Below are 27,034 nucleotides of genomic sequence, written 5' to 3'. Positions count from 1 at the left end.
GTGTAGTCGTTTTGCCTAATGAAGTTGGGAGTAACACTATGATGCAGACAGCGGTTGAGAAAGTGGATTGACTGTCTAGCAGCTACGATCTGTCCTAGCGACAGTGCTTCCTTCACAAGTCGATAATGTTCAGTTGGCACATTGCGAAGCAATGTTCAGTTGGAATGACTTACGACAAAGAAGCGAAATTAATGCAGTGGGATAGCATAGAAACAAGGAAATTGGACTGTAAATATCAACATCAATAAAGCAGAATCATCTAGAGGCGTGGTTCTGAAATATTTAACCAAGAACATCGACTGGCTAGAGAGGCTAGATCAACTGCGTTTTCAGAATGAAAGCGAACAATCAAACATGAAAACGGGAAAAAACAGAATGGAATACGTGCTTTCTCCTAACTAGGGTAGATATCCCCTCCGCCTTTCATTCGCTTCGCACTCAGATCCGCTAGGATTCTATTTTGTCCATCCCTTTGTGGGCTCGCCGGGATTAGTTGTTTGTGGACTGCGGGCAAACGAAATACTTGGATATATGTGACCGACATTGGGCGGAAAGCTATTAGTCATGTATGACTAATAACGAGTCATGTATGACTAATATCGAGAATTAAGAACAAAAAACCGCACAAGAAACTGTGTGATTTCAACGTATTCCCTGATTTTGAGATGAAAAGAATTGTCATACACGTTTGGAAGAAAAAAAACCATCAAAGCGATTCGAGGTAAAAGGATGTGTCACGAAGGGTTCTACATTTAATTGCCTTTCTCTTGAAATGCAAAACTCAGACCCGTTCTTCATGTCGCTTTTTTTTGTAGAAAATTCATTGCTGACAGTTTCATGAATGTGATGAATACTCTCAACTTCATCCAGCAACTAAAAAAAAAATAAATTAATATAGTACTAATATAACATGTGTTGTATGCAAATTATAATATTAATTAAAATATTAGAGATGCTGACATGGAGTTATTGCGATATCACTGATAACAGCTAGAACGCGCAATCTTGAAAGAGAAATATTCAAACAGCAAGTGGGTCAAGTCATATGCTTGCACAGTATTAGAATGCGATGACAGTAGCTTCTTAACATAATCCAGTTTGCGGCGAGAATTTCTCAGGAGGGGGTGGTAAGAAGTTTGCCAGAAAAGGACGGGGTTGTAAGGCTTGTCAGCAGAGGAGAAAAAGTGAAGAGAGCAAGGAGAAAAAAAATGAAGGGGTTACCTATTTCAGATAAACTCATATTAAGGAACGCAAAATTTTAGAAAAACAGATGGCGGGAAGTATTCTTTAAAGATTTTGCTGGTATAATTTCACACTTTTTGACCCGGGGCTAGTTTGGAAAAATACAAAAAAGGACAACCAGATCAGGATAAATGCGAAGAGTCATGAGTACGAAGGCAAGAAGAAAAGTGTAAATTATACAATGCGTTCTAAACGAAGCCTTTTCGCTTTTTTTAAACGAGTTGTTTTTTTTTAATTTCACCAAGAAAATGGAAACTATGGAGTAGGAGAGAAGGGATCAAAGAGCGAATATCCGCTACATAGTCAGCTGATGCTGGTTGAGGCCACTGGTTCTCAACGCTTGATGGCTCAACGTGAAGTGTAGCCGTTCTCATTGCAACTGTCATTGATGAATTCCAGGCAAAAGTAGGATTGCTGCATCAAATGTACAAGAGTTAAAAGAGCACATTTCTCATCCCACAGTGATGAATTTATTATTATCACTCGGAAAAGCAATTTTGATGCTGTTACCGAGCGGAAAAAGACATCTACAGTCGCAATTAAAGATAAAACTAATACAAAGTAGGCTCCACGGGTTTCTGAATAACGAAGCTCAGAATGAATTTCATGCAATAAAACTGACTGCTTTTTGCAAAGAAAGAGTTCTTCTATATTTCTACAAAGTTTGGTACCTCTAGCTTCCCTAGTTTTCTTTTGAATCCTAGTTGAAAAAATTCTAAATTTTGCCTGAAATTTTCGAGTTTTTCTCAACTAGCTTTTGAGAGAACCATAACACCTACAGAGAGCAAAATCTGCAGTTGAGGGTTTCCCTTAGCGCTCTATCAAAATATTGAATCAAATTTTTCTACCGCTCTACCGTAATCTCGCAACGGAAAAAAGTGCGAAATCTCAGATTTTCGGCAACGCGTTAAAATCTGTATCACTTCAAACAAAGTCCCAATAACTCAGCTCTTTGTTTATGAAGACCGATTCGGTTTAAGTGTGTTGTAGAGGACGATTTTTGCCTTTTTTCCAGATAGTTTTCGTTCTCTCAAAAGCTAGTTGAGAGAAAGTTGAGAAAAACGATAAATTTCTCAACTAGCTCTCAAAAAACCAAAGGGTCCCTAAAAAAAGATATTTCAACTCTTTTATAGCGCTAATTCCCCTTTACAGAAAGCAGCCATCCTTTTCTTCATCCGTCTCTTCTATAGACCGTTATTCGCATTTATTTTAAGCTACTAAAATCGCACAAGTCCAGCAGTAAATTGCAATTAGGGCCTGGATCTAATCGCTAGAATGAACTCTAAATAGCACCTACATGCGACGAACAGTGCAAAAAAATGCAATTTCAAAACGACTCATGGTAAAATGTTCGTCTTTTGTCACGTTCGCTCGTAATTTTTTCTCGGTTTTGCAAAAGTCAAGATTCCGGCGGGAATCGAACTATTCATCGTCTGTAATCACTGTCAATGGATGAAATTGTGTAGAAAATAGAAAATAGTGACAAAATGCTTTTAAAATGTGATCTGCGTCGCTATTAGTTGTTTCTTCCATTCCGCAAAAAATGGAAAAATTCCGGTCGGGATCGAACTCCCAACCGTTCGCGTCCATTGTTGATGAGTAAAATTGTTTGTAAATAGTAGGAAATAGTGGGAAAGTGGTTTTAAAACGTGTACTCCGTCGTTTTTCACTTCTTATTCCATTTGCAGAAATGATGGTTCCTGCAGGGATCGAACTTCTGACCGTTTGTAATCACTGTCAAAAGAGGAATTGTGTCGTCGAATACACGTTGAGAGCTGCCTCATCTTTTCACTTTATATGTGCACATAAATACTGACTTATTTCTAATCCTTACAGCGAGCTATCAGTGGCGTCTTCGTTATATTACACCAGCCGGAACGTCCGGCGTCCGGAAATCAGGTTTTTTTTTTTGTTTTTGGTGTTCGCTTCGCTCGCCTTCACCGATCAATAGGAAATAACAGTGGCGATATTATTTTGAAAAATTGGAATTAGAATTTAAAGTTAGAGTTGCTTTTTTCTACCAACACTCTCTTCAATTTTTTTACCCGAACATTTAAGCATACATGAAAGATTTTATGGTTTTTCCCTAAACGCGTCAGTTCTATATTTGGAGAACAATCAAACTTGATTTTACATCTATGTTTCTCTCACATCTACACAATTTGGAAACATTATTCAAAGTATGAGTTTTCTCCGTTCTCAACTATTAGCAAAGAATGATGTGCTAACATGAAATGACGTGAATATCACTATCGTAGTGATGAAAATGGCGTTCCACGTCAGATCGCGTAAACTGTTGGCTACTATGTTTTGTATTTCAGCAACCGTTCGCACGTGTGTTTCCTCCTATTGAAAAAAGGATATTAGCAGCGTTAGGGAGACGTACTGGGAAATAGATATGTGAAGGAACCATAGAAACCCATTCTACTGCGCAGCAATCCGACGCAGTGGAAACCGTCTCTTCCCACTCTATAACTTTCTGGCACCGGCGCACCATTCCGACCCCATGGGACCCGTCGCACCCCATTTTACAGCTATCTGGCTCCAGCGCACAAAATCGACGCCATGGTGTCCGTCTTCCTCTCTTTTTGGAATTTCTTGACTGAGACACACACACGCACGTGACGGAATGAGCCCGCTATTATATAGCATGACAGTTTGCAAATTTGGAGATATACATTCACATAAAAGTTTATTTACCCTCCTTAATATATGACAGAAACAAACTTGCCTTATCAAGGCGAACATACTCGGATAACTTTGGGCAGTGGTCCAGTGGTTAGAGTTATTGTCTATCAACTGGTTCGGCACATCATAGGTGCAGAGTTTTGCATCATTATGGGGTATTTTCGTGACACACAGGAACACACAGACACACACACGCGGACTAAGGGCGTTATTACATAGCATGATGATTACATTATTATGTGATAATGTTCAGAAACTCAATATAACAGACCAACAGAAGAATGCGAAGGTTGCCTACATGTGCAATAATCTGAGCAGTTTTAAAATGGTAAAAAAATGAAGTGATAGCTTTGTGATATTGAACTGAAAGAAAGCACATCGAACGGAGTAGTAGTCATAAATGATAGAAAAAATTAGCAAAGGAACAAAACGAACCCTTTGCAGAGGGTAAGAAAAGATGAAAGCGTTCTAATGGAAGAATGGTGACCGTTGCCCACAACTAAGCATGTCATTTGCTTCCTCATTTATCCATAGTTGACCTTATGGATGCGATCAGTTCTAGACCTTTCTGTCCAAGTAATGCTAAGATCAAACCTCTAAAAAACTTTCGTAATCGATTCTTCTTTTCTTGACATGTTTAAATTAAGTTCTCTAATATCGTCATATTTCTTTGGAAACTCATTTCTTTTGGAATCCATTTCTTTGGAACCAAAGTTATAATTAATACTTCTAAATAGGTAACATCAGTGAAACCTGGAATAAAATCGTCAAAAAAAGTAATGTCTAGGAAATATATAATGGTTAGGTAAAAATGCAGGAATAAGTATTCCAATCTATTGCACTTTTCCCACATTTTCCTGTTTCTCTTGTGTGCTATAGTTGTGCCGAACCAGCTGCTGTGCTGGAAGTGTCATATAACGTCTAAGTAGGCAGCTTTCTGATTACTCGAACACTTCTGTACACTCATTCACTTTTTCTTTCAAAAAAAAAAAAACTGCGGTTGTGCGGACTTAGTCAATAACTCAAAAAATGTTTAGTTAACGATAGTTTAGATAATAAAATTTAAAAGAAAACTTTCAACCTGTCTCTATAATCAAAGGACTAATCACTTTCACTGTTTTGCAAATTTGGAAGTAAACATTCACGTACAGTATGCATAAAAGTTTATTCACGCTCACTAACATATGAGAGAAACCAACATGCCTTATCAAAGCCAACATACATGGCTATGTAGCTTTGCATAATGGTGGAAAGTAGAGTGCTCGCCCATCAGGTCCACGGCGATGCTTCGGCACCACAAAGGTGGAGATTTTTGCATCATTATGCAGTATTCTCGTGATACACAGATAAAAACACACACAAACACAAACTAAACGCGTTATTATATAGCATGATATCTTTTATTTTACTTCTGGCACTTTATGTTAATATGCGTTATAGTAGTAATTGTTGTTTGTTATATTATATTATTGTATTATTATTTATATATTATTATATATTATATTATTATTATATATTATTGCTGTATGAGCAGCTATACTAGAAAGAATGAGAAAGAAAGGGTCGTTATCAGGACAGCTTTTTTCCAACTACACGCTTGACAGTGCCTCTTAACACAGCAAACCCAATCTCTTCCTCACATTTATAAGAAGTCCAAACGAAAAAGATTTTAAAAAATTCATTTACGTTCATTCACAAAATTTCTAAGAACGTTCCGGTTGAAGTGACTGCTTACATTTATGCCGATAAATTCCAAGAAGAATAGCTTTTTCACATGTATGTCCTTTTAACCTTGAGCCAAGACTAAAAGTTACCAAACCCTAAAGTAATTTGATTAGTCTGCACAGAAACTTCAACCGGCAACAAACTCTGTTTTTTTTTTTTTAATTGCTTCAGAAATATGACTCATGGTTCCTGTGGAACGCAAATCCTGAGTCGTTGTTCGAGTAATAGACCGCAAAGGAGGTTCCTCAATCCTTATAAATAGGCACGCCGCCAGATGTAACCATACCATGGATATGCAGCATACCCGTTTACGCCTAATATACAGTGCAATGAAAACAATAATGCAAGTTCCTGTTTCCATTCATTGAACTACTAGTTAGAACTGCCATTATTGAATAACGACACTGAGCAGCAGTTGAAGATTGAAGAATGTTGTGAATGTAGCCTGAATTGAAATCTTGGACAGCCTTTTGTCAGGTAAATTTTCTGGTCTCTGGTTACCAATGAGCAAACCAGTATGTGAAGTAGTAGTAGCATAATTCAAAAAAGGGTGGCAGATGGACAGAAACCAGAGATGGCTCGCGAAGAGTCCCAGAAGTTGCCGACAAAAGAAACCTACAGAAAGGACTGACGTCACGATTCTTGGAGATGTTGATAGCAGTCCATCTTTAACGAGTCGATGGTCAAAAAGATCAAATTTTCAATAATTTCGGGTATTTTGGGACCGTCCATAGTAGTCTGTGTGCTGGCGGACTGTTTGAAAGATGACCATGAAAGAAACCATTGGTTTCCCTGACGAACAGAATGATCCAAAAAGCAATTGCAAAAGCCGCATTCGCACTAAACGCAACGACATTCATTCACAGCAGAAATCTGATGTTTATAATTGAATTCATTGTTTACTGGTATTGAGCATAAGTCCTGTCCATCAGTTTCAAACAATATTCTTAACAATATTCTTAACAATATTCAAGATTCTTGAAGAAACTGGTAGGGATCCACATTTAACCAGTCGATATTCTAAGAGATCTGGCATAATGTTCAAAGATTCCCGTGAGTTTTTCAGTAACGTCCAACGTCGTTCATGGACGTACGAAATGTTTGCCAGATCAGATAGTAGTCATTGATAAAAGATAGTAGTCATTCTTCGAACTACATATATAAAACAAAGGATAAGATAGTTTGAATCTTATCGCATCAATGACAGCTGAACTGGAGCGGTCAGATGAGGTGACAATATTAATGATCTCATCTTCACTAGAATTTGATTAATCTTGGTCCTTGATTTCATTACGTAATATCTGCAAAAGATTAATTAAGAACTTTTTTCCAAACAAAAATATGCGACCGTCTATATAAATGTTGCCTTTCCAACATTGTAGTTGCCAATGGTGCAATACGCCAGCCTTGGTTGAGGTGCGAAAATAGCCGGGCCGCGAAGTCTAATAAAAAAAAATCTAGAATAGTTTTGGAAACGATATCATTAAACTCGAAATGTAGTGGCGAACTCAATTTTTTGTAAATCAAGGAGCATAGTATTGAAATAGTTGTATAAAATTTAATAGTAAGCTTCATAGTCTTCCTTTCTATGGAATGTTATGAAAAGAAGGTGTTATAATAGAGCGAGAAAATCTATTCAGAGGAAAACAAACCTTATAAACTAATGTACATTATCTGTTTTAAAAGTTCTGCTCAGGTTCTTTCGATTTGAACTCTGTTCTGGTGATTAACGGAGGTGCAAAGTAGAGATGAAATGAAAGGAAAAAGACAGAAAGTGGGATTTTCAAACTTTGCGATACTCTAGCGTACCAGCGGGGTTCGTCCATCTGTATACAATAGAAATCTCACAAAATTCAGGAATAGTTGTGCTCAACCGCGATTTTATAGGCTGTTTTGACAACTTCTTTCCTTGCAACAAACATTCAAAGTAAGGACGAATCGCTATTTTATACAACAATTAAAATGACTAAAAATGAAACACAAATGACTAAAAAAATAACAAATCAAGAATTTCAAGTACTCGCCTACAACAATTTCTTGCTGTTCTGACCAAATGTGAAAGTTTGAGTCTCTGAACACTTCTTCAACTATAACCTTAGGCTATGTTAGGTTCCAATTATTGCTTTTTGGCGCATATTTGGCGTCACTTTGCTCCTTTCTCAACAAAATGTCGGTTTTTGTATAGATCTCAAAGAGAGGAATTTAATGATATATAAGTTGTTCTGAAGTTTCCATTTCATGAGCAGTTATGAGCAAGCGACGGTGGCCGACGGTGCCGCACCGTCACTCACCGTCGGTGGGTGCGCATCAGGAGGTACCCGAAGCGGCTGTCAGAATATCTCCTAATGAGTGGTGTGCGTCGATAATTGGTCTGCGCTGCGCTTGGCAGTGACAGCGGACTTTCCGCTACGCATGCAGAACGCCCCGCCCATCTACTTTCCTGATTCTAGGCTAATTGGTCAAATGTACATGAACTCCAGAATGCGATAATGACCATTACAATCCGCGTAGATGGGTGCATGGGGTGATGATTATTTCTTATCGGATTCAGAACTTGAAGAGTTCAGAGCTTGGTTTTATTTGTTTTCGAAATCCCATTCGTACTCGCTTTATTTTCCAAGTGTTATGTAATATTAGTAGTATATAATAAGTAATATTAGTTTATGTTAGATTTATTGGTCTTCGCGTGATATTGATGCTATCAATCGTCCTGGCAAGTGCGAAAACTGTCTTGCAGGCACACAATATTCCTGGAGGCATATCTTGACAAGACGATGTATGATCGCCGGTCAACGATTGTTTCTAGACAAAACTTTTTCTTCTAAACATGAGAAAATGTGGAGTGAAATAACGGGAAAACCTACTTTCAAAAACATATTCTAATAGTTACCTACTACCTTCTTGTACGAGTAAAGATCTGTATTCAAGTTCTGCCCTAGTTATTCGCCGATATATATATATATATCGTTATCTTTACCGAGCAATCTTCATTAACAAACGGATTTCTCATTGTGGAGTTCATTTCTTATCATTTCATTTCCTTATAAGCTCGTTTTGTCAGGATATCCAAGTAGAAATACCATGCGCGTCTTAAGAGGAAAGGGTGGGCGGAGCCTAAGGATGAACAGTGCGCCTGGACAGACGTAGCGGCGACCGCTGCTACTGGCACACACATCGGCTGCACCCAATTCGCTTGGGTACCTCCTGAGCGCCCCCCACTGTCGGTTTTTCAATGTTCATGCAGAGTATTGTATGTACTAGATTTAGGCAAAAGGAAAATATGAAATAGGAGAAAAAACTTGATGAGAAAAATGACAAACGTTTGTCCGGGTATGTATATGTGACTGGTTAGTGTCGAATGTCTTCAGATGAGTGAGAAACCTTCGATTGCGGCAGGGCAGGAAGATGGTGTCCAACTGACTTTGTGTGATTTATGTTTGTTTGTGATCATGCTATATAATAGCGCGCTTCGTGTATGTGTATGTGTATGTGTATGTGTGTATGTGTGTTTGTGTGTGTGACACAACGATGATGCACACAATGATGCAAAACTTTGCACCGGTGAGACGATGAACAATCGCCATACACCTGATAGGCGAGCACTCCACTTTTTATCCATTGTCCAAAGTTATGTAGCCATCCATGTTGGTTTTGATAAGGCAGCTTAGTTTCTCTCATATGTTACTGAGAGTAAGTAAACTTTTATATGAATGCATACTCCCAAGTTTGCAGAGCCTAAAGGCGGTTGGATGGGTTTCTATGGTCCCTTCGCATATCTATTTCCCAGCATGTCTCCTGTTGTTAACATCCTTTTTTCAAAAAGAAAAAATGCACGTGTGAACGGCTGCCTAAATACAATACACAGTAGCCAACAGTTTACGCGATCTGGCGTGGAACGCCAATTTCATCATTGCGATAGTGATATTCACGTCATTTTATGTTAGCACATCATTCTTTGCTAATAGTTGAGAACGGAGGAAACTCATACTTTGAGTAGTGTTTCCAAATAGTGTAGATGTGAGAGAAACATAGATGTGAAATCAAGTTTGAATGTTCTCCAAATATAGAACTGAGCGTTTAAGGAAAAACCATAAAATCTTTCATCTATGCTTGAATTTTGGGGCAAAAAAATTGAAGGAAGTGTTGATGGGAAGAAAACAACAATTTTACAAAAAAAAATATCACTACTATTATTTCTTACTGATCGATGAAGGCAAGCGGAACGAACACCAAAAAAAGCCTGAAGTCCGGCTTTAGCCAACGTTCAGGCTGGTATTTATATAAATCGCAAAAAAGCATATAAAAGTTGTAATGAACAACACTCTCAGACGAGAACAAAAAAAAAGCAAGAAACAAACGAACTTGCTTTTCCATGGGTAAACCATCTGTTATGTGAGCCATATCATCATAAATTCGTCCAGGCAGACGATCGGCCAGCCCCATCTCCTTCAGACTATGATGAAATTCCTGAAATATCACCTTGAAGATTAAAACTAAATGAGCCAACACTACAGAGCTCTCAGTAAAGGTGTAAGATCCAACATTTAAAAAATACCCTGCTTTTTTCCATGTATGCAGTTCTCCGAATTTCATGATCACTCTCAATGTTGGCCTCAATTTTTGCATCTGGAAAAAATCGGAATGTTTTGATTGAAAATAAAAAAGTAAAACAAAGTTCATTCACAATGCTCAACTCCTAAAGGTCGCACAAGGTTGAGGTATGGAAACCGTTCCAACAAGTTTTGCTGAGATGTTTCGGCTGCGATTTTGGCACGTACCTTGAAATCATCTGGTATTATGTTGGGTACATACGAGAAGTTCTACAGAGAAGATCATACATAAACAACTGAAGAGTAACTGTACACTAACCAAACCGGCAGGAGCCTTGTTTTCGTTAAGGAATTCGGGACATGAAGACACTCGACTGCTGAAGATGGAGAAAACTTTTTTTTAGAAGTTTAGTGATAAGAAAAAAAGATAAAAGTATAAATAGAAAGATGAGTGAAACAAACATATACTGCATGTTCCTCAATGTACGACAGACGTGGTGAGTGTTGCTTGATGAAATGAAGGGGTAACATTCGCTCACAAAACGCTGCCTGAATCAATGAATTTGGTTTAAAAGGAAATGAAAATGTATAAAGAAATTCGTCAACGATCTGCTTAAGAAAGCGTACTACTCAAATTTTTATGCGACTTTTTTCCTAGCTGTGTCAAAACTCACATGCAATCTTTAAAAACTTGAGAGCTGTAAGAGGTATGTAGGTTTTGTGGTGCATATCACAGTCATATTACATTCCCCTTAAACGGAGCTACTTTCAAAATGCTCAGCTATTTCGTAATTTATTTTTATCGTTAGCAAAAAATGAATTTGTCGTTAAAAAAGAAACTTATTTCTTTTCGGAGCCCACTAAGCTGTATTGCTAAGCGTTTTTTTAACTAAAAGAAATGCACACAGAAATTAAAAAAAAACACTGGGAAAATCCTTTATGCTGCTTTAAAAAGACTTTTCGCCTTTTGCTCCTATTAACAAAAACACAAGTTCCAATTCTTTGATTTTACCAATTTTTTGGGGTTCTTTTTGCATCGCAATGGAAAGTCGGGTGACGAAAATAAAGAATTATCGACTCCATTAATTTTTTCTATCTATTCATGCTATTAAAGCTTCCGAAACTGCTTGTGATATTTATGCTGTGTACACGAGGCATCGAATAACGTATGATAACTCTAAAAAGGACTAGAAAGAGGCAAAAAACCTAAGGAAAGAACTCGTGAGGAAACGTCCAAAAATCATACGAGACCTACTGAACGGCAGGAGAAGGCTAGTGAAAACGATGGGAGGAACGAAAACGGAGAGTACACAATTGAATATTCTTTTGTTTTAAAAAATTGAAGATAAAATTTTTCAAGCTAAGATAATTGGAGGGCAATTCGATGCGTAATCGGTCTTTGAGGTCAGAATTCCTATTTCTGGAGAAGGAGCACTAACGACAGATGGTACAATCGGGTTAAAACGACAAGAAGTTCACTGGTTGGTCCCACTTTGAGTCGAGTCGCTAGCTCCACAACGCTCCTATCGCAGCCACTTACGCAATTGCATCGAGCTTCATGCCGTTCTGACTCGGCTATACTTCCAAACACTGCTCCTTCATACATAGCACACATCTCAGCTTCATTGACCTTATTACCTCGATTAAGTACAGAAAAATGGTGTGGAAAATGTTCCGGTTTGTTCACTAAACCTCCCTAACTAAATATAGTATTACACAACGCCTCCTCAACAGCCTACTGCCTCGTAATGGAATGGAGATGACTCTACGATGCGAATGTTCGTCCTTCAGCAGAATCTCTCACGCTGAGAACGAATTCGACATTTCCCCACTTCTTCAAAAATCGGAAGCCTACGCATGCATGCCTCACCGCAGCACACACTGTCCCAGTATACCGCACACCGACCCCTGCCGTCTCCGTCGTCGGATGGTATGGCGACCCGTGAGAGGCAATCCAATCACAAGTTGCTCAGAATGCCTTTGATTCTGGATTAAGGGTAAGACTCGCCGTGGAAACTCCCAAACTTTGTTCTTACAGCGCGAGAACAGCCTGCATGGCTCTCTCGAAGCTGCAGAGCGCATCAAACTTCACAGGAATATTCCGCTGAAAACGATGAGCAGAAGAAGTGCCGTGCAACAAATAACAATACACTTTCTTCGTGGAGAAGAGGTTCCGTAGAGAAATTTAGAGAGCGCTGATTTTGCACCCAACTGCCAGTCGCCTATCTTGTCACTTCGTCTGGCCATTTTTCTATCCCCTGCAGTAAGAACCTATAAGCAACTAGTTTTCACAGCTGATGAGTCCGAATTGGACGCGTTTTATGAGGACTTGAAGTAGGCAATCTTCAACGAGGTGTTCCTCTGAAAGTTCGTTATATGAATCAGTGTAAGAAGAGCCAAAGGAGAGGAATAAAGAATAGGAAGATTTAAATTAAATCGGGACAAAAACATCAATCACCTGCCACGCTTCTTTTAGGCAAATTCTCTTTTTAGGAAGCTCATCGTCTGTGACAATGTGAATAGACAAACGGCACGAATTCTGTGGATACCAACCATTAACTCAACAACTGGAGGTGGTCTATGCTTGACGTCTCAGTTGCACCACCCTTCAGAAAAGTTCTGATTACTCTCCTCCGGCCAACAATACGACTCAGCACAAGATGGAAGAAAAAACATTTGCCATCAGCAACGAAGGAGCAAAGGTGTATACAATTGCATCCTCAAGCGCTTTCGGAGGTGATTTCTACTTTACGTCCGAAAGTGATAGACACGTCGGGGACCCGAAAGTGAACTAAACAACAATACGCTCTTCAAAAGCCGAGCACGACAAACTTGGGCCAAAATACGAAAGCCACCAAAGAACTGCTTAAGAAGAAGCATTTCGAGTTTGAGTCGAACGTATCGCACATTGAGTGGTTGTGGCAAAGGTCAGCCATAGAAAAACTGTGAAAGAGAATCTTTCAGGATGCGGGCAGAAGAAGTTTCTGGAATACACAAAAGCAGAAGTCTGAAGAAGTGTCGCAGTGACCTTGGCGAATATAATCTGTTCCCCAGCTCCTATGGTGACCCAGAACATCAACGCTGATGAAGCGCGACCACGGACTCTTCCTTCGGAAGTACAAGTTGCGATCATGCGCATGGAACTTGGCATAGCCCTCGGGTCCGATTTTATATCATCAGATTTTCTTTGAGCTGGTAGCAAACCACTTCATCTAATCCTGGTTCTCTTTGATTTTGCAAACGTGGAACGACAAAAATTCTCAAGTGTCCCATCCAAGTTTAGGAAACCCTTGTGATGTCCTTGTTAACTCTAAAGTTCGAGCCGCAGTCACCACACATGACTTTAGCCAATCCCTAGAGTGATTATCTAAGTCTTTCCGTTAACAAGTTTTCAACTGCTATAGAGTGGCAGTTGAACTCTCATCCCTACATATTACATATATAAGCACACATACATTTTGTTGTGGCCCAAGAGTGCTTATCTGGTGCGAGTTTTGTTAAGTGGAGAAGAACTTAATTAATTTGACTTGAAGGAAGCAAACCACGAATCAGGCGAAGGAACCACCACGAACTCTACGTTTTCCATAAGGTTTCCGCACGTCATCTACTTCGTGATACGCTGCCTTTAAAAGTGGCAAACCATGAATCTGACGCGGTGAGGAAATTCGCGGGGAAAGCTAGAGTTAGGGTTGTAGATGGCGGGATTAAGGTTGGTTCCGCTCATCTCTGATCGTCGTAGGAAACGGCATAGAAGATGACGTATCCTAGGACGATTTCAGTTGCAACGCGCCACCCTTCTGCACGCGTCGCATCCAAGTGCGATCGGTCGAAGATCAGTGATATCTTTTTACCACAATATTCACGTGAAACCTTCGTGGATAGGCTGCTAATAGGACCGGAACGTGTGCATAGAGGATCGTTCTAATGTACCTCGTAATATTCAAAGTGGTTCCCGCGCCGTTTCTTACGTCGATCGGGGAGAGATGAACGAAACTACCAGTGATCCCGCAATCTACAAGTCCATCTTTAGCTTTTCCCGCGGATTTCCTCACCACGTCAGATTCGTGGTTTGTTGCCTTTAAAGGCAAGTAGACGTGGTGAGGAAATCTGATAAAGAACGTAACAAACGTAAGAAAATAACGTAGAGTTTGTTGTGTAGATTACGAGACTGCTTCTGCACTTGATTCCTCCTAAGCGACGTGAAAATGGAACGGGAATAGCGTCTGTTCCTACGAAATACGTTAGAACATGCCCCCTTGCGCACACTCTGGTCCTCTTCGCAGCATATTCATTGGTTTCACTTGAATAGGATAGTGAAGAAGCCTCTTTGATCTTCGACCGCTCACTCGTGAACGCGAGGCGTGTGGGCGTGTGCATAAGAGTGGAGCGATACCACGCACCTCTTAGGAACAAACGTCATTTCTACGCCGTTTTTCAGAACATATCATACAGTCCAACCATCACCGTATATGTCGATCAGCTTCCAAGAATTGGCCAACGCAATTTGAGGAAAGCGAACGAGGAGCTCAGCCGCCCAAGGACAACCCACGGCCGCATGTCGTTTCGGACACTTGCAAAAAATTGCAGAGCTCGGCTGGCACTCTAGTGCACACCCGGCGTATTCGACAGACCATGCGTGGCCAGATTACCATTTGTTTGCTAAAGCATCAGCTGCACGGGAAGAAGTTTGACAATTACGACGACCATGGTCGACAATTTCTTCGCGTCGCAGCCACCTAAATTCTAAGCAAAAACACCTATAACTTCCCCAACAGATAAGCGAAGGTTGTAGATGTGTACTGTGAATGTTGTTGAAACGTGGTAATTATTTGGAACGGGTATGTGAAAAATATCAACCAGCCTGTATTCAGCCAGTAGGATGCGCGTTGAGAAGATTCTGTTCGAAAGCGATGAACATTTGGTCAATCTTCGATCGCTCATAACAAAATCCGGCTTGCACTTTGAGCATTGTTTCTTTGCTTTTTTGTTTGATAAGCCGATCTAGGACGATCAGCACCAAAGCCGTTACACGCAACAATGATATTCTTCGGTAATTCCGGGTTCCGTAACGGATAGCTGCTTAGGGAGGAGAGTGTGTCTCAGCGAGCCTGGTATCCCTTCGTCAACAAACATTGCAGGCGATCACCTTCGTCATCTCACGAATCTCAAACGGAGAAAGAGATATCAGTATTTCTGCGATAACTGTATCATCTCCATCAGACTTTCCAGTTTTCACTTTTGCCTAGAGCCCAGGATCTCCGACTGGGTCGCTGGTACCCCGCTGATTGTTTATGTCAGTCGCTGAACGTGCCCGAGTTTAAGCGCTGATGAGGCTTGCCAGTTCTTGATCTTGCTGTAGCGCTATCTTAGTAAAGTACAAACTTTCCTCGGGTTCTAGCCCTTTCTGAAACTGTTTCGCTCTAGAAGTTCCGCGATATTGTTGTAGGTGACGGCGCACTTTCCTAATTTATAAGCGTCTGAGAACACTTCTGTATGAAAACTACAGTGGTTTGGACGGCACATACGGAATTATATGGTGTCTTGTCTCCGCTGATGTAAAGCGAACTTCCTCTTTGGCATTAGTACCGGAAGCTCTCCTCTCTTCCTCGTTCCTTATCAATTTTCCTTCAGGAACTCCTCGGTTTCTCTTATGAAGATGTATTTTGAAGCTTAGAAGAAGCGAACGATGGTCATAGTCGAACGCAACGTTCCAGACAGCTTTTGATTTTCAAATGCCCCGTTGAGGAATATCCCTCATCAGAACGTAATCATAACTTTGCTCTTCATATAATGGGCTTCTAGGACTACTTGGACAAGCTGTCGCAGAATGCAAGAGGCAGAAGGAGACTACTCTTGAGATTAGAGATTATTCTTGAGCATAGAGGAACTCTGATGCATACTAGGATTGTCAGATAAGAATGATAGAAACGTTGTAGCTGCCAACTCTAGTGAAGAGATAGGAAAATTTCAACGTACAATGTAACGATCTCGATCAAATCATAAAGCGTTTAGATACCCCCAAGGGTTTTCAGGTTTAGCTACGCCACAATTATTTCTGAAGCAAGCAAAAAAAAAACTAGAGAGGAAAACAATTCTCAACCTCTGATTACTCGAAAGACATGGAGCAAATGGAAACTTCTCACGTGCCATTCATAAGGTCACCCTAGACGAACCATATCTAATGAAAGAGTTCACACAGGGGGAAGTTGTTTATCGAGGCGGGAGCTACTCCAACCGCAAGGAAAGCAGATTTAGTTCGCATTAGTTGGTTTCTTCAAAGCTGTCTGTGATTCGACTTCCATGTCATGCTACTAAAGTTCGTCCAAGTAGTTTGTTTCCTTCAATGATTGCACGAACATGTGATTTGTTCACTTCAAAGATGTGATGAAGATCCTAAACCTCGCTCAGCTAAAAACTGACAGCTTGATCTCAGTTTGATGGCCATCTTTCATTCTGTTATAACTTTTGCTCCAACACAGTACTGATAATAACAATCGGTAAGCATGTTGAGAGGCCTCATTAGCACAGATACTGTCCCTCAACGTAGGATAGGCGTAAGCTTAGGAGAAGACATGACGCAACACCTGTTCAATTTTGCAAAGAAAGATCCTATTGAAAATCGATTTCGTAAACTTTCACAGTTTTCGGTGTTCGGCACATTTTCAAGTCCATGTTTCTGAAGAAATACAATAAATCAGACTGAAAATCAATACAACCGGAAATGAAACGTAGTCAGTAATAACCGAAGCACGCTCGATTTCTCCGTCAATTTTGTCGCGATCCTGGAGAGTCGGTTTTTCGCAGTCTTCAACATGGGGACTATCAAACAGGAATGAGGCAGACCTGGAACAGAAATGGTAAGAAAAATAGGAAAAAAAACGGGAAGGAGAGGAGAAAGAATCCCATTGATGACAACGACAGTTATGATGTCACTGTTGTCAAATCCTTAGATGCAGGATATGTTGACAATACATCACGTCCAAAAAAATTTTAATACCCAGTGTGCACGTTGAGAAAAAAGCGCTGTGTGTGTTTGTCTGTGTATGTGTGTATAGTCCGATGTAAACTAGATTAAGCTGGTGCAGCTGCGTAAACGGCCGTGCACGAAGCGGCGCAGTGGAGCTAACCGTTGGAACTGAGACCATCGCAAACTGTAAGGATGAGTGCACCAGCAAAGGTCCACGTCAACCATTATCGCTGTGTTCCACCTTGTAGCCGCTTATAGATTATGGAAAGGGGTGTGATTCCGTCCATTTCTTCCTAATTGCCGTAAAAACGGCCTGAACGATGCGGCGCGTGCACAAGGCTGGCGCGCTCCAATCGAACTCGTTGTAGAAAATAGTACGCCGGAACGCCCGAAGCAGTATCTTCCGGGCCGTTTTCTACTGCAATTAGGAAGAATTGAACGAAATCACCCTTCTCTCAATAATCTACGGTCGCGTATACGAATACTCCACCGGAAATCCGTACCACCACAGATTCGTGGGGTGATGCCTTTAAACAACAGCACCTGCTTCAAATCTTTTTGATGCAGCAAAACCTGTGTGTACATGAGGTATATGTATTTGTATGTTCGAACATGTATTTGAATGTGTATGTCTATATATGTATATATATATATATATATATATATATATATATATATATATATGTGTATATATATATGTACGTGGGCGTGAATGTGTGTGTATACGTGTGTGCATTTGTGGTGTGTGGTCTGTTTGTATGTGCGGTGTGATGTACGTGTGTGTCCGTGTCTTCATGCTATCAATCAGTTGTTCATTTACTTTTTTTTTTCTTTACTTTGTTTTTTTTTAGTAACAGCTGCTCTTGGCGTACGATCCAGTCTTTGAAAAAAAAAAGAAATATCGTCGCGAACTTCCTAAACATGTATAACCTTTGCCTACCTATCCAAAAATGTGTTCGGTTCTTTATCTAAATATTATCCGAAATTTTAAATGGGCGACTAACTAGAAATTTGCAAGCTCCTATATTATACCCAAATACTGTTTCTAAAAACTTCGACTTCCTCTCGTAGAATATCACACCTATACTTTCCGTTGCAAAGAAAAAAAAAGATTATTATAAGAATACAGCAGACCTGGATCGCACAACACTTTCTTCTGGATCGTGTACCGTTGAGTTATACTCGCAACGCATAGTTAAAGCAGTAGTCTGCGCAGCTTGTGCAATTCGCAACCCTTCATTTAATGGATCCGTCTGATCTCTCGCAGTAGAACGTCTCTTAAAAAGGCAAATGCATTTTCTCGGAAAGACGTCAGTTTTATGGCCTTAGATTGTCCTTGTCAAATTATCATAGGGATACGCTATCTTATCGATCGGGGAGAACTGGACATGTTAAAAAAAGGTCAAGGTCAAGCGTGCAATGGAATTTTCCCACAAAGGTGTCGGTTTATATGCTTAAGGGTGCATGTCGACTACAGGTGCAAGACCTGGGAAGGCGTAGGCGTATCTACAACTCACTTCATTTGCACTACCCAACTATTTACATACGTTTTTGAGGGTCTGCATTGACAACCGACTTTGCAGGATTTGATCTCCACCGACGACTGAACGAAGAGTTAAGAAGTGCAGAGAGCACGAAATTAAGCCTTCTTCGACTACTTACGTTAACTCTGGTGCAGTGGCGGCCAGATTTTCGATCTCCTATAAAGCCGATTTCTTTTCTGCAATGGAAGAAATAGCAGGAATTTGTAGAAAACACTTGACACATTCAATACTATCTTATTAGGTACTATTAACACTTATTTTTATACCTGGACAGCAACAACAGACAACTGAAGTTTCCAGAAACTCCTCAGGAGATCAGAATTTTTGCAGCTGTACACTTATACAGTTCACTGTTATTTGAAAAAAAAAAACAACTTGAATGGTGGAGGACGTGTCATCCATGCAAGTACTATCTTGCTTTCAAGTATCTCTAAAGGTGATTCTAATGCTTCTTTCAAAAACAGGTTCGGCCAAGAATGCTCAACAGGTGTGGGATTTGTTAGGTTCTGGAGAGAATTCGTGAATTCGTTCAGAGAGCTCTTTTAAAAGGATTTTCGATCATGTTCTGAAGAAGAAGGATTGCTATAAAACATTGAACAGCTATTTTTAGGTACTTCCCTGTCTTTCTGGAATTAAGATTAGACACAAATGATAGTTTTGGCAGAACTCAGATCTTTTTTCCCATCTAGGTTTTTGAAAAATGGGAAAATACCGGAAAGGAAAAATTTGGATTCTGATAGAAAGTTATCTTCTACAAATCAATAATCAAATCTTACAAATTAAGTAATCCAAATAATCCAAATCAAACTAAAAAGGAAAAATTGTGCTGATTTGCAATGCGCTTCAAAAACGTCATTTATCGAAAATGTGACAAGCGCACCGATGATTTGTGAACAGTGGTGGTATAGTCGTGTGAAAACCAACTGAAGCTCGGTGCTGTTGCGTAAGCGGCTGCACTCGAAGGGACGTGGTAAAGGGTAGCAGTTAGGATCGAGGAGACCCTTCTTATCACCTTGTTGCTGCAGCCCATGCGAAACTAACGGATTCCATCGTGATCGGAACCGCAAGCTCCGCTGAGCAGCTACGACTGAACCCAATTATGCAACTGCACCGAAATTCGGATCGTTTTGACTCAACTAAATCACTTTAGATGCAGTCCAATCCATCCATTTTATCGTAAGGCAGGAAAATTACGTAATTTCCTTTGGAAGTTGATCCAGAAGATATAGGGGATTTCGTGAAGAGTGTGGCTCAAAAAGAAAGTTCTAGATCTAAGAGAGTGGAAGACATCATTGCACCATCAAAACTACAAGTAACAAGCGAAGAGTACAATAGTATAAATTACAGCGTATAGTCTACGACAACGTTTCTGCCTGATAGTCGCGTGAAGATGATTCTGAGCAACTGCAATGCACAGCTAAATTACGTCCCTTGACAGGGTCTTCCAAACTGAGAAGAAGTTCGACATTTCCGACATTCCAACTTCACGGAATCGGAAGCCTAGCTGAGAAAACGACTTCTAAGATACCCGAATGTCGCGGCAACACATGCTGCAAGGTGACTTTCTGATACATATAGGTTGAGCGACGACCTGTAGTGAAAGCTAAGCTCGTCATGACAGTGCTGCTTAGTTTGGGAAAAATTTTCTTGCCAATCCAGCATACACACTGCATAGCACCTGCACACTGGTTCCTCACGTCTGAGACGGCAGACGGTACGGCGATCGGTGAGAGGTGATCAAATCTCATTTTGCTCAGGACGTGTTCGACGCAGGACCAAGGCGACACGAGCACCACTCGCCAAGGAGACTGTCTCAGAATTTGAACAGTGTCCACAGACACTGACTTACATGCCCTTTCAGGAGCTGCAGAGCGAATATCAAATTTTACGAAAAGTGGACGGTTAAGCGTGTAGTTGGGGAAACCCTCTTGAAAACGACCCTCCCCTCTATCTCATTCTTTCTAATGTAGCCACTCCTATAGTAATCAGAGATTGAATATCATGCTATCATGCTATATAATAACGCGCTTAGTCCGTGCGTGTGTATGTGTGTGTGTGTTTGTCTGTGTGTCACGAAAATACTCCATAATGATACAAAACTGCACCGGTGAGGTGCCGAACCATCGCCATGCACCTGTTAGGCGAGCACTCTACCTTTTCACCATTGTCTAAAGCTATGGAGCTATGTATGTTGTCTTTGATAAGGCAAGTTAGTTTCTCTCATATGTTAGTGAGAGTAAATAAACTTTTATGTGAATGTGTACTTTCAGATTTTCAGACTATCATGTTATATAATAACGGGCTTATTCAGTCACGTACGTGGGACTCTGCATGTGTATGTCTCAGTGAGGAAGTTCCAGAAAGAGAGGGAATATTTGATGCACTGCACCCTCAAGGCGGTAAAATTGGTTGAGACGGGTACTATGGCGGCGAATTCATGTCCCGGAGCCAGATAGCGGTAAAATGGGGTGGGACGGTTCCAACGGGGTTGAAATGGTGCGCGGGAGCCCCAACGCAGTAGAATATGTTTCTGTGGTTCCTTCGCATTTCTCAGCATGTCTCCTGATGCTGCTAACATCCTTTCTTCAAAAAGAGGAAAAGCACGCGCGAACGGCTGCTTAAATGCAATGCATAGTAGCCAACGTTTACGCGATGTGATGTAGAACGTTTTTTTTATCACTACGATATTGATAATCATAATGAATAAATAATGAATATAATGAATGATAATGAATAATCATTACGATGGTGATTATTCATTTCATGTTAGCACTTCGTTCTTTGCTAATAGCTGAGAACGGAGGAAACTCATACTTCGAATAATGTTTCCAAAATGTGGCGATTTGAGAGAAACATAGATGTTAAACCAAGTTCTATTCTTCCAAATATAGAACCGACGCATTTAGGGAAAAACCATAAAATCTTTCATCTATGCTTAAATTTTTGGGTTAAAAAAATTGAAGAAAGCGTTGGTAGAAAAAAGAAATTCTAATTTCCGAAAAAATGTCGCTACTGTTATTTCTTATTGATCGGTGAAGGCGAGCGAAACGAACGTCAAAATAAGCCTGAAGTCCGGCTTTAGCTGGACGTTCAGACTGGTTATACAATAAACCGGTCTGAACGTCCAGCTAAAGCCGGACTTCACACGTTCAATGGTGTTCGCTTCCCTCGGCCTCACTGATAAATGAATATTAAAAGTAGTGGTATTTCCTGTAAAACTAGAATTGTGCTTTTCTAACAGCGCTTTCTTCTTTTTTTCATAAATTTAAGAGAAAGATTTTATAGTTTTCTCTCTAAATACTTCAGCACTACATTGGAACAACCTTCAAACTTCAGCTTCTAACACTCCTTGGATAGCAATATAATGTGGATACAATTTGAAAGCGTTACTCGAAGTATGGGGTTTCCTATTCTTTTCTCCCAGCAGTTATCACCGAATGATGTTTTATCGTAAAATGACGTGAACAACATCACCGTACTGAAAAGGATAAGCAGATCAGATCAAGTAAACTGTCGGCTACTGATGAAACAGATGCAACATTTCAGTTACCTTCTGCGACATGCACACTAAGTTATACTGTGATACTACTGTACCATGGCACACCAGTCGGATGCGTGGGAAACGTCGCACCTCATTTTGTAGATTTCTGGTCTCCGCACAGCATTTCGAAGCCGCTGGACCCGTGTCATCCCCTTTTTGGAAATTCGTGACACACACGCTACAGAACAATCCTGTTATTATATACTAATCATGATAGAACTAAAGAAACAAATTGGACGCTTAAAGGCATCACCCCACGAATCTGGGGTGGTACGGATTTCAGGGTTAATGCCTATGCGGGGTCGTAGATTGTGGAGAAGAGGGTGATTTAGTTCATCTCCCCCTGTATCAGTGCAAACGGACGGCTCCGGAACGTCGTTTCTTACGACAGCTTCTGTTGCAATGCGCAACCCTTGCACCACCCCCACCTAGGATTCGTCCGAATGGGTTTTCGACGAATCGCATTCGGGGCGGGGCGCAAATGTTGCCTTCAATAAATAAATAACATTAAAATAATATTATATAAAAATATTAATAAATGGTGCTACAATAAATGTTAACAAGTAGCTCCATGAATCAAACAAAAATATATAATATAGACGCCACAGCTCACTGGATTAGAAGTGTGTACTACATATGTGCGTAAATAAGTTGACAACATGTGGAACTTTTCAGCGTGCTTTTGACGATACAATTTTTCTCCTTTGGCACTAACAGCGGATGTTGAAAAGTTCAATTCCCAACGGATTCTTGATTTCTGCAAAAAGAAAAAAAAACAACTGAGAAGTATAGTTTACCTGTAATTGCGACATTTTCAGCATTTACACGCGGTTTGGAGGTGATTTTAACGATAAGCACTGACCCTGATTGGAAATGACTGCTGAACTGGTCCGATTTCATCAAGTTGAAATAAACATTTATAACATGGTTTAGAAAAAACAGGAAGGAGAAGTTATTTCAGGGTCCTTTTTTCGGAAGTAGAGAAAATGTTGAAGATTTCAGTATATTTTAAAATCTTCTCCCAACTAACTTTTGAGAGAACGAAGAAAAAACCTGGAAAAAGTAAAAGTTACTTTTGATATGAAAAATTCTCCATTATAAAATGTTTTAAACCAAAATACAGTTTCATACAATACTGTGAGACTGTGTTCGAAGTCATACACATTTTGACCATTTTAACTTGGAAGTGAATTTGTCATTTTTCTCGACTAGATTCCAAAAGAACTAGAAAGGATGAAACCAAATTTTGCTCAAATGTAGATAAAAGTTGTCCCTACAACACAAGTGCAAGACAATGTTGCACTGAATCTAATTATTAATATTATTATTTAATTATTCAGCAACTCATAAAGCCTACTCTGCACTAATTTTATCCCTATCTCCAGCTGTAAATGTCTTTTTTCGCTTAGTAGAAGCTTCGAAAAGACGTTTTTGAACGGCAATGCGACAATTCATCACTTTTGGCTAAAAAACGTGCCCTCTAACGCTCTCTACCTCTTCCCTTGTTCATTCCATTGTAGGCTGTGCGTTCCGATGTGAAGCTCTCCTCGGTCGTATTTTGGCGTTGAAATCTTTAACAATGACTTTGTAGAAAGTATGCTCTTCTCCGTAGAACTTCCCTAAGTTCAAAGTTAGAAAACTTCGACTACTTCGCAGCTTGCTTCCGAAGCCTAAACGATGAAGATCGTCAAAGTTAGCGTTGAATCACATCTTCTCGATGTTCTTTGCCATACTCGTATTGAAAAAGACGCCATATCCACCATGTCTCTAATATCGCATGTTCCTATGAACAATTTTTCTCCAGCATATGGCGTTGAGTGGGTAGCGTCATCTCACCTCGATGACGTCGTACTTAATCTTCCTTGCTTGCATCATCATATCTTCGATGGCCGCTTTCAACGCAATCGTAAGTGCGATATAAGTTCAGATCGCCATTCTAGTCCTTTCCCATTTTAGTAGCCTAGATGACTACTGCAACCCTGTCCTGCAAAAATCTTAAAACTCATGAGATTGCAAGCCTCTATTCCCACGAGTTTTTGGGAGAATGATGCGTCCTCCCAGAGTAAAAAAAAGAGCTTATTTGTTGGAGAAGACTCCAAACCGCCTCCATTGCACCTCCTAAATGATTGATTCTAGGCTTTTATGCGAACCGACATGCGGAATACAAGGATGTCATGAGTCAAGCAGAAACAGGGATTCGCCCACATCTCAGGGTGGGCACAATGTCTCTTTTGTTCCGCGATTGGCCTCCATTTGCTACCTGCGGATGCGCCACGTAGCCTCGTGACTACTCGACTGTGATCATTCTTACGACACTATAGTGATTCTATAGTCCACAAAACTGGCTTTATTCGTCACGCCAAACCCCTAAAAAAACGTTCAATTCGCGTTTTTTTTTTTTGAAAAAAAAGATGAGAAATTAAACGACAAAAGACGAAATTTTACGTACTCGTATAATCGAACAAAACACAAGTAAAGTTGCATCTCCTATTACTTTAGTAAAAAAAAAAGACTTCAACAAAGATCAATTATGATTCTTGGTAGATTATCGTCAAATAATAGAAAATGAAACTTATTGCATTTCACATATGTAAGATAATATTGATTTAGTCAGCGAAAAACAAATCTACAGCATTTTAGGTTTCCTTGAAAATTGCATGTGCTAATGGCCATACAGTACGTCCGCATTACCGAAGAACCCGCACTGTAAATAGCAATGTTCCGCGCGAAAACAAAATTTCTCTTTCTCTTCCTTTTATCTCTAACAGTGTCAGTGCTGCTGTTCAGCGCAACATTATCCAAGCACGATTACAAGATGATGTGATCTTGATAAATATCCCAAATGCAAACATCAAGAGCCAGCTTGTTAGAAACAGACTATATGATAGATATTGCATCTGTGAAAGATGCGTTATTTGTCCTTTCGGAAAAACAGGCGACTGCGCACAAATGGGGGTAATATATGAGATTGAGTGCTCGATGTGCAATGCAACTTACATTGGGGAGACCGGTAGGAATGTTGGAGTTGTGATTAATGAAAACATGGCAGGAAAGCAACGAAAAAGTTTGATAACACTACTAGGAAGGCACAGACATGAGGCCCACAACGGAAACGATTACGACGTGAAATGCGTTATACTGGCTCACGAAACAGAAATATCGACAAGGAAGAAGGAGACGTTTTGGATTCTTAAAAGAAACCCTTCAATGAATAATAAGAATGAATACCTGTCGATAACGAATGAGTTCTTGCAACTTGTACTGCTCTGTGACCTATAACCGCTTGATATTCTGTGTGTAGATCAAATCATCTATATCGTCGCTGGTGATCTACACGCAGCAATACTCATTCGCTGGTACACTGAGTGACAAGTGCGTGCTACCAGCCCTGCCATATCCGGTTGAGCAACACGTAAGATCATTTTCAATGTAGATGGGTTTTTGTTTTCACTACCCTGAACGATTATCGAAACACTGACCCAGGGTAGTGTGGCACTTGGCGGGATAAACGTAGCATTGCTCCAGTCATCCTCTATTTGGACCTCTGAAGACGGTGAAAAAGCCGAAACGTCGGGCAAATAAAGGTTCCATCTAAAACCCTCGCAGGCACACTATCACAAAACACAGACAGAATATGCCGAGGTTTCAAGACAAGAGAACATTCGAACTGCTTTTAATAGCCTTTTGAATGATGGAGCTCCTTATAAATTGGTAATGGAAAACAAAATAAGTACATGGATTGAGAGGTCTACAGTTTTCCTATTTTCCTTGACAATGTCTACGACTTGGCGAAGAAAAAGATGTTAGAGACGAATAACTGAATATCACAATCTTATGTCAGACAAAAATTGTAAAGACCACTCATACACCTCATTGTTCCTAAAATTCGGTCAGGGTTAGAGCACATCATGTGGTTTGGACGGTTCAAATTTTGCAGAATTTGTGAGATGAGGATGTGAATCAACTCACCGAAGAACGTTCCTCAGTTGGAGTTAAACACTCAATCGCTTCCTCTGCTTCCTCTGTTTGCTCGTTCTGAAAAATTAAAAAAAAAAAACTGAATTTCAAAGAAACAAAATAAATGTGAATATTGATACAAATTGAGTTACTGTTGAGTCCGTAACGTATTCTAGAACTCTACTGGATGAAGCGTGAAGAAATCTAGAACAAAAGAAATGACACGACCTAAACTGTATCAAGGACAAGGAAGACCCACGCATTAGAGTCGCATTCCCTTCTAAAAAAATAACCCAAGCTGCTCCGAAGTGAACGGGAACTTCCTGCGTCCATTGATCGACGACACTGTAGACAAAATTTCGAGCTCAATAGAACAAAAGAAGAAAGTAAACAGCAATGACTACTCCACCTTATCATCGTTTGTAATAACAAGTGGGCCCCATTCTTCTTCAACAATATTTCTTTTCTGCGGAGGAACTTTAGTGTTCGGACGAGGAGGTGTGTAGAGAGCTTTTAAAAAGCCACTTTCCGAATCCTCGTCCCTCCGCACGCCTGAACGTGATTTCATAATCTCAAAGAAGAGATAGGAATGAGAATGAATTTCCAAAATGGGACGTACAATCACTAGAATTTGACGGGTTCGACGTAAAAACTTGCGGAAATACTTCCCTCGGAGCAGGAAGAGGTGACTCCGGTTCAGAGCAAATGTCGAAGCCGTCTGCATTATAATATAAATACCTCTGACAACATACATCATTATATGGAAGAGAGTAGGAATGTCCATTACTACGCTTACACTTATCTATACTTTATTTCAATC

At 40.1% G+C, this 27,034-nt stretch overlaps 1 protein-coding gene across 2 annotated transcripts in view; it reads right to left on the bottom strand.

Moving 5' to 3' along the window:
- The window catches only part of RB195_024253 (uncharacterized protein), a gene marked incomplete at both ends in the record, with an annotated part of 134,705 nt that overhangs the window by 55,248 nt on the left and 52,423 nt on the right, over positions 1-27,034 (bottom strand). The window contains 13 exons of one of the 2 annotated variants that reach the window (XM_064211959.1): positions 10,018-10,122; positions 10,211-10,281; positions 10,340-10,433; positions 10,525-10,582; positions 10,668-10,754; positions 16,790-16,881; positions 16,949-17,048; positions 18,307-18,449; positions 26,227-26,292; positions 26,355-26,418; positions 26,474-26,559; positions 26,624-26,766; positions 26,834-26,932. In XM_064211959.1, coding sequence (XP_064067839.1) covers positions 10,018-10,122; positions 10,211-10,281; positions 10,340-10,433; positions 10,525-10,582; positions 10,668-10,754; positions 16,790-16,881; positions 16,949-17,048; positions 18,307-18,449; positions 26,227-26,292; positions 26,355-26,418; positions 26,474-26,559; positions 26,624-26,766; positions 26,834-26,932 — 1,208 coding nt within the window. The remainder of the gene's footprint in view (positions 1-10,017; positions 10,123-10,210; positions 10,282-10,339; positions 10,434-10,524; positions 10,583-10,667; positions 10,755-16,789; positions 16,882-16,948; positions 17,049-18,306; positions 18,450-26,226; positions 26,293-26,354; positions 26,419-26,473; positions 26,560-26,623; positions 26,767-26,833; positions 26,933-27,034) is intronic. The other variant, XM_064211960.1, reaches the window with a different exon arrangement.

Source organism: Necator americanus, chromosome X (genome assembly GCF_031761385.1).
Source record: "Necator americanus strain Aroian chromosome X, whole genome shotgun sequence".
NCBI lineage: Eukaryota > Metazoa > Nematoda > Chromadorea > Rhabditida > Ancylostomatidae > Necator > Necator americanus.
The sequence above is the reverse complement of the archived record's forward strand: the minus strand, read 5'-3'. Positions and strand labels throughout refer to the sequence as shown.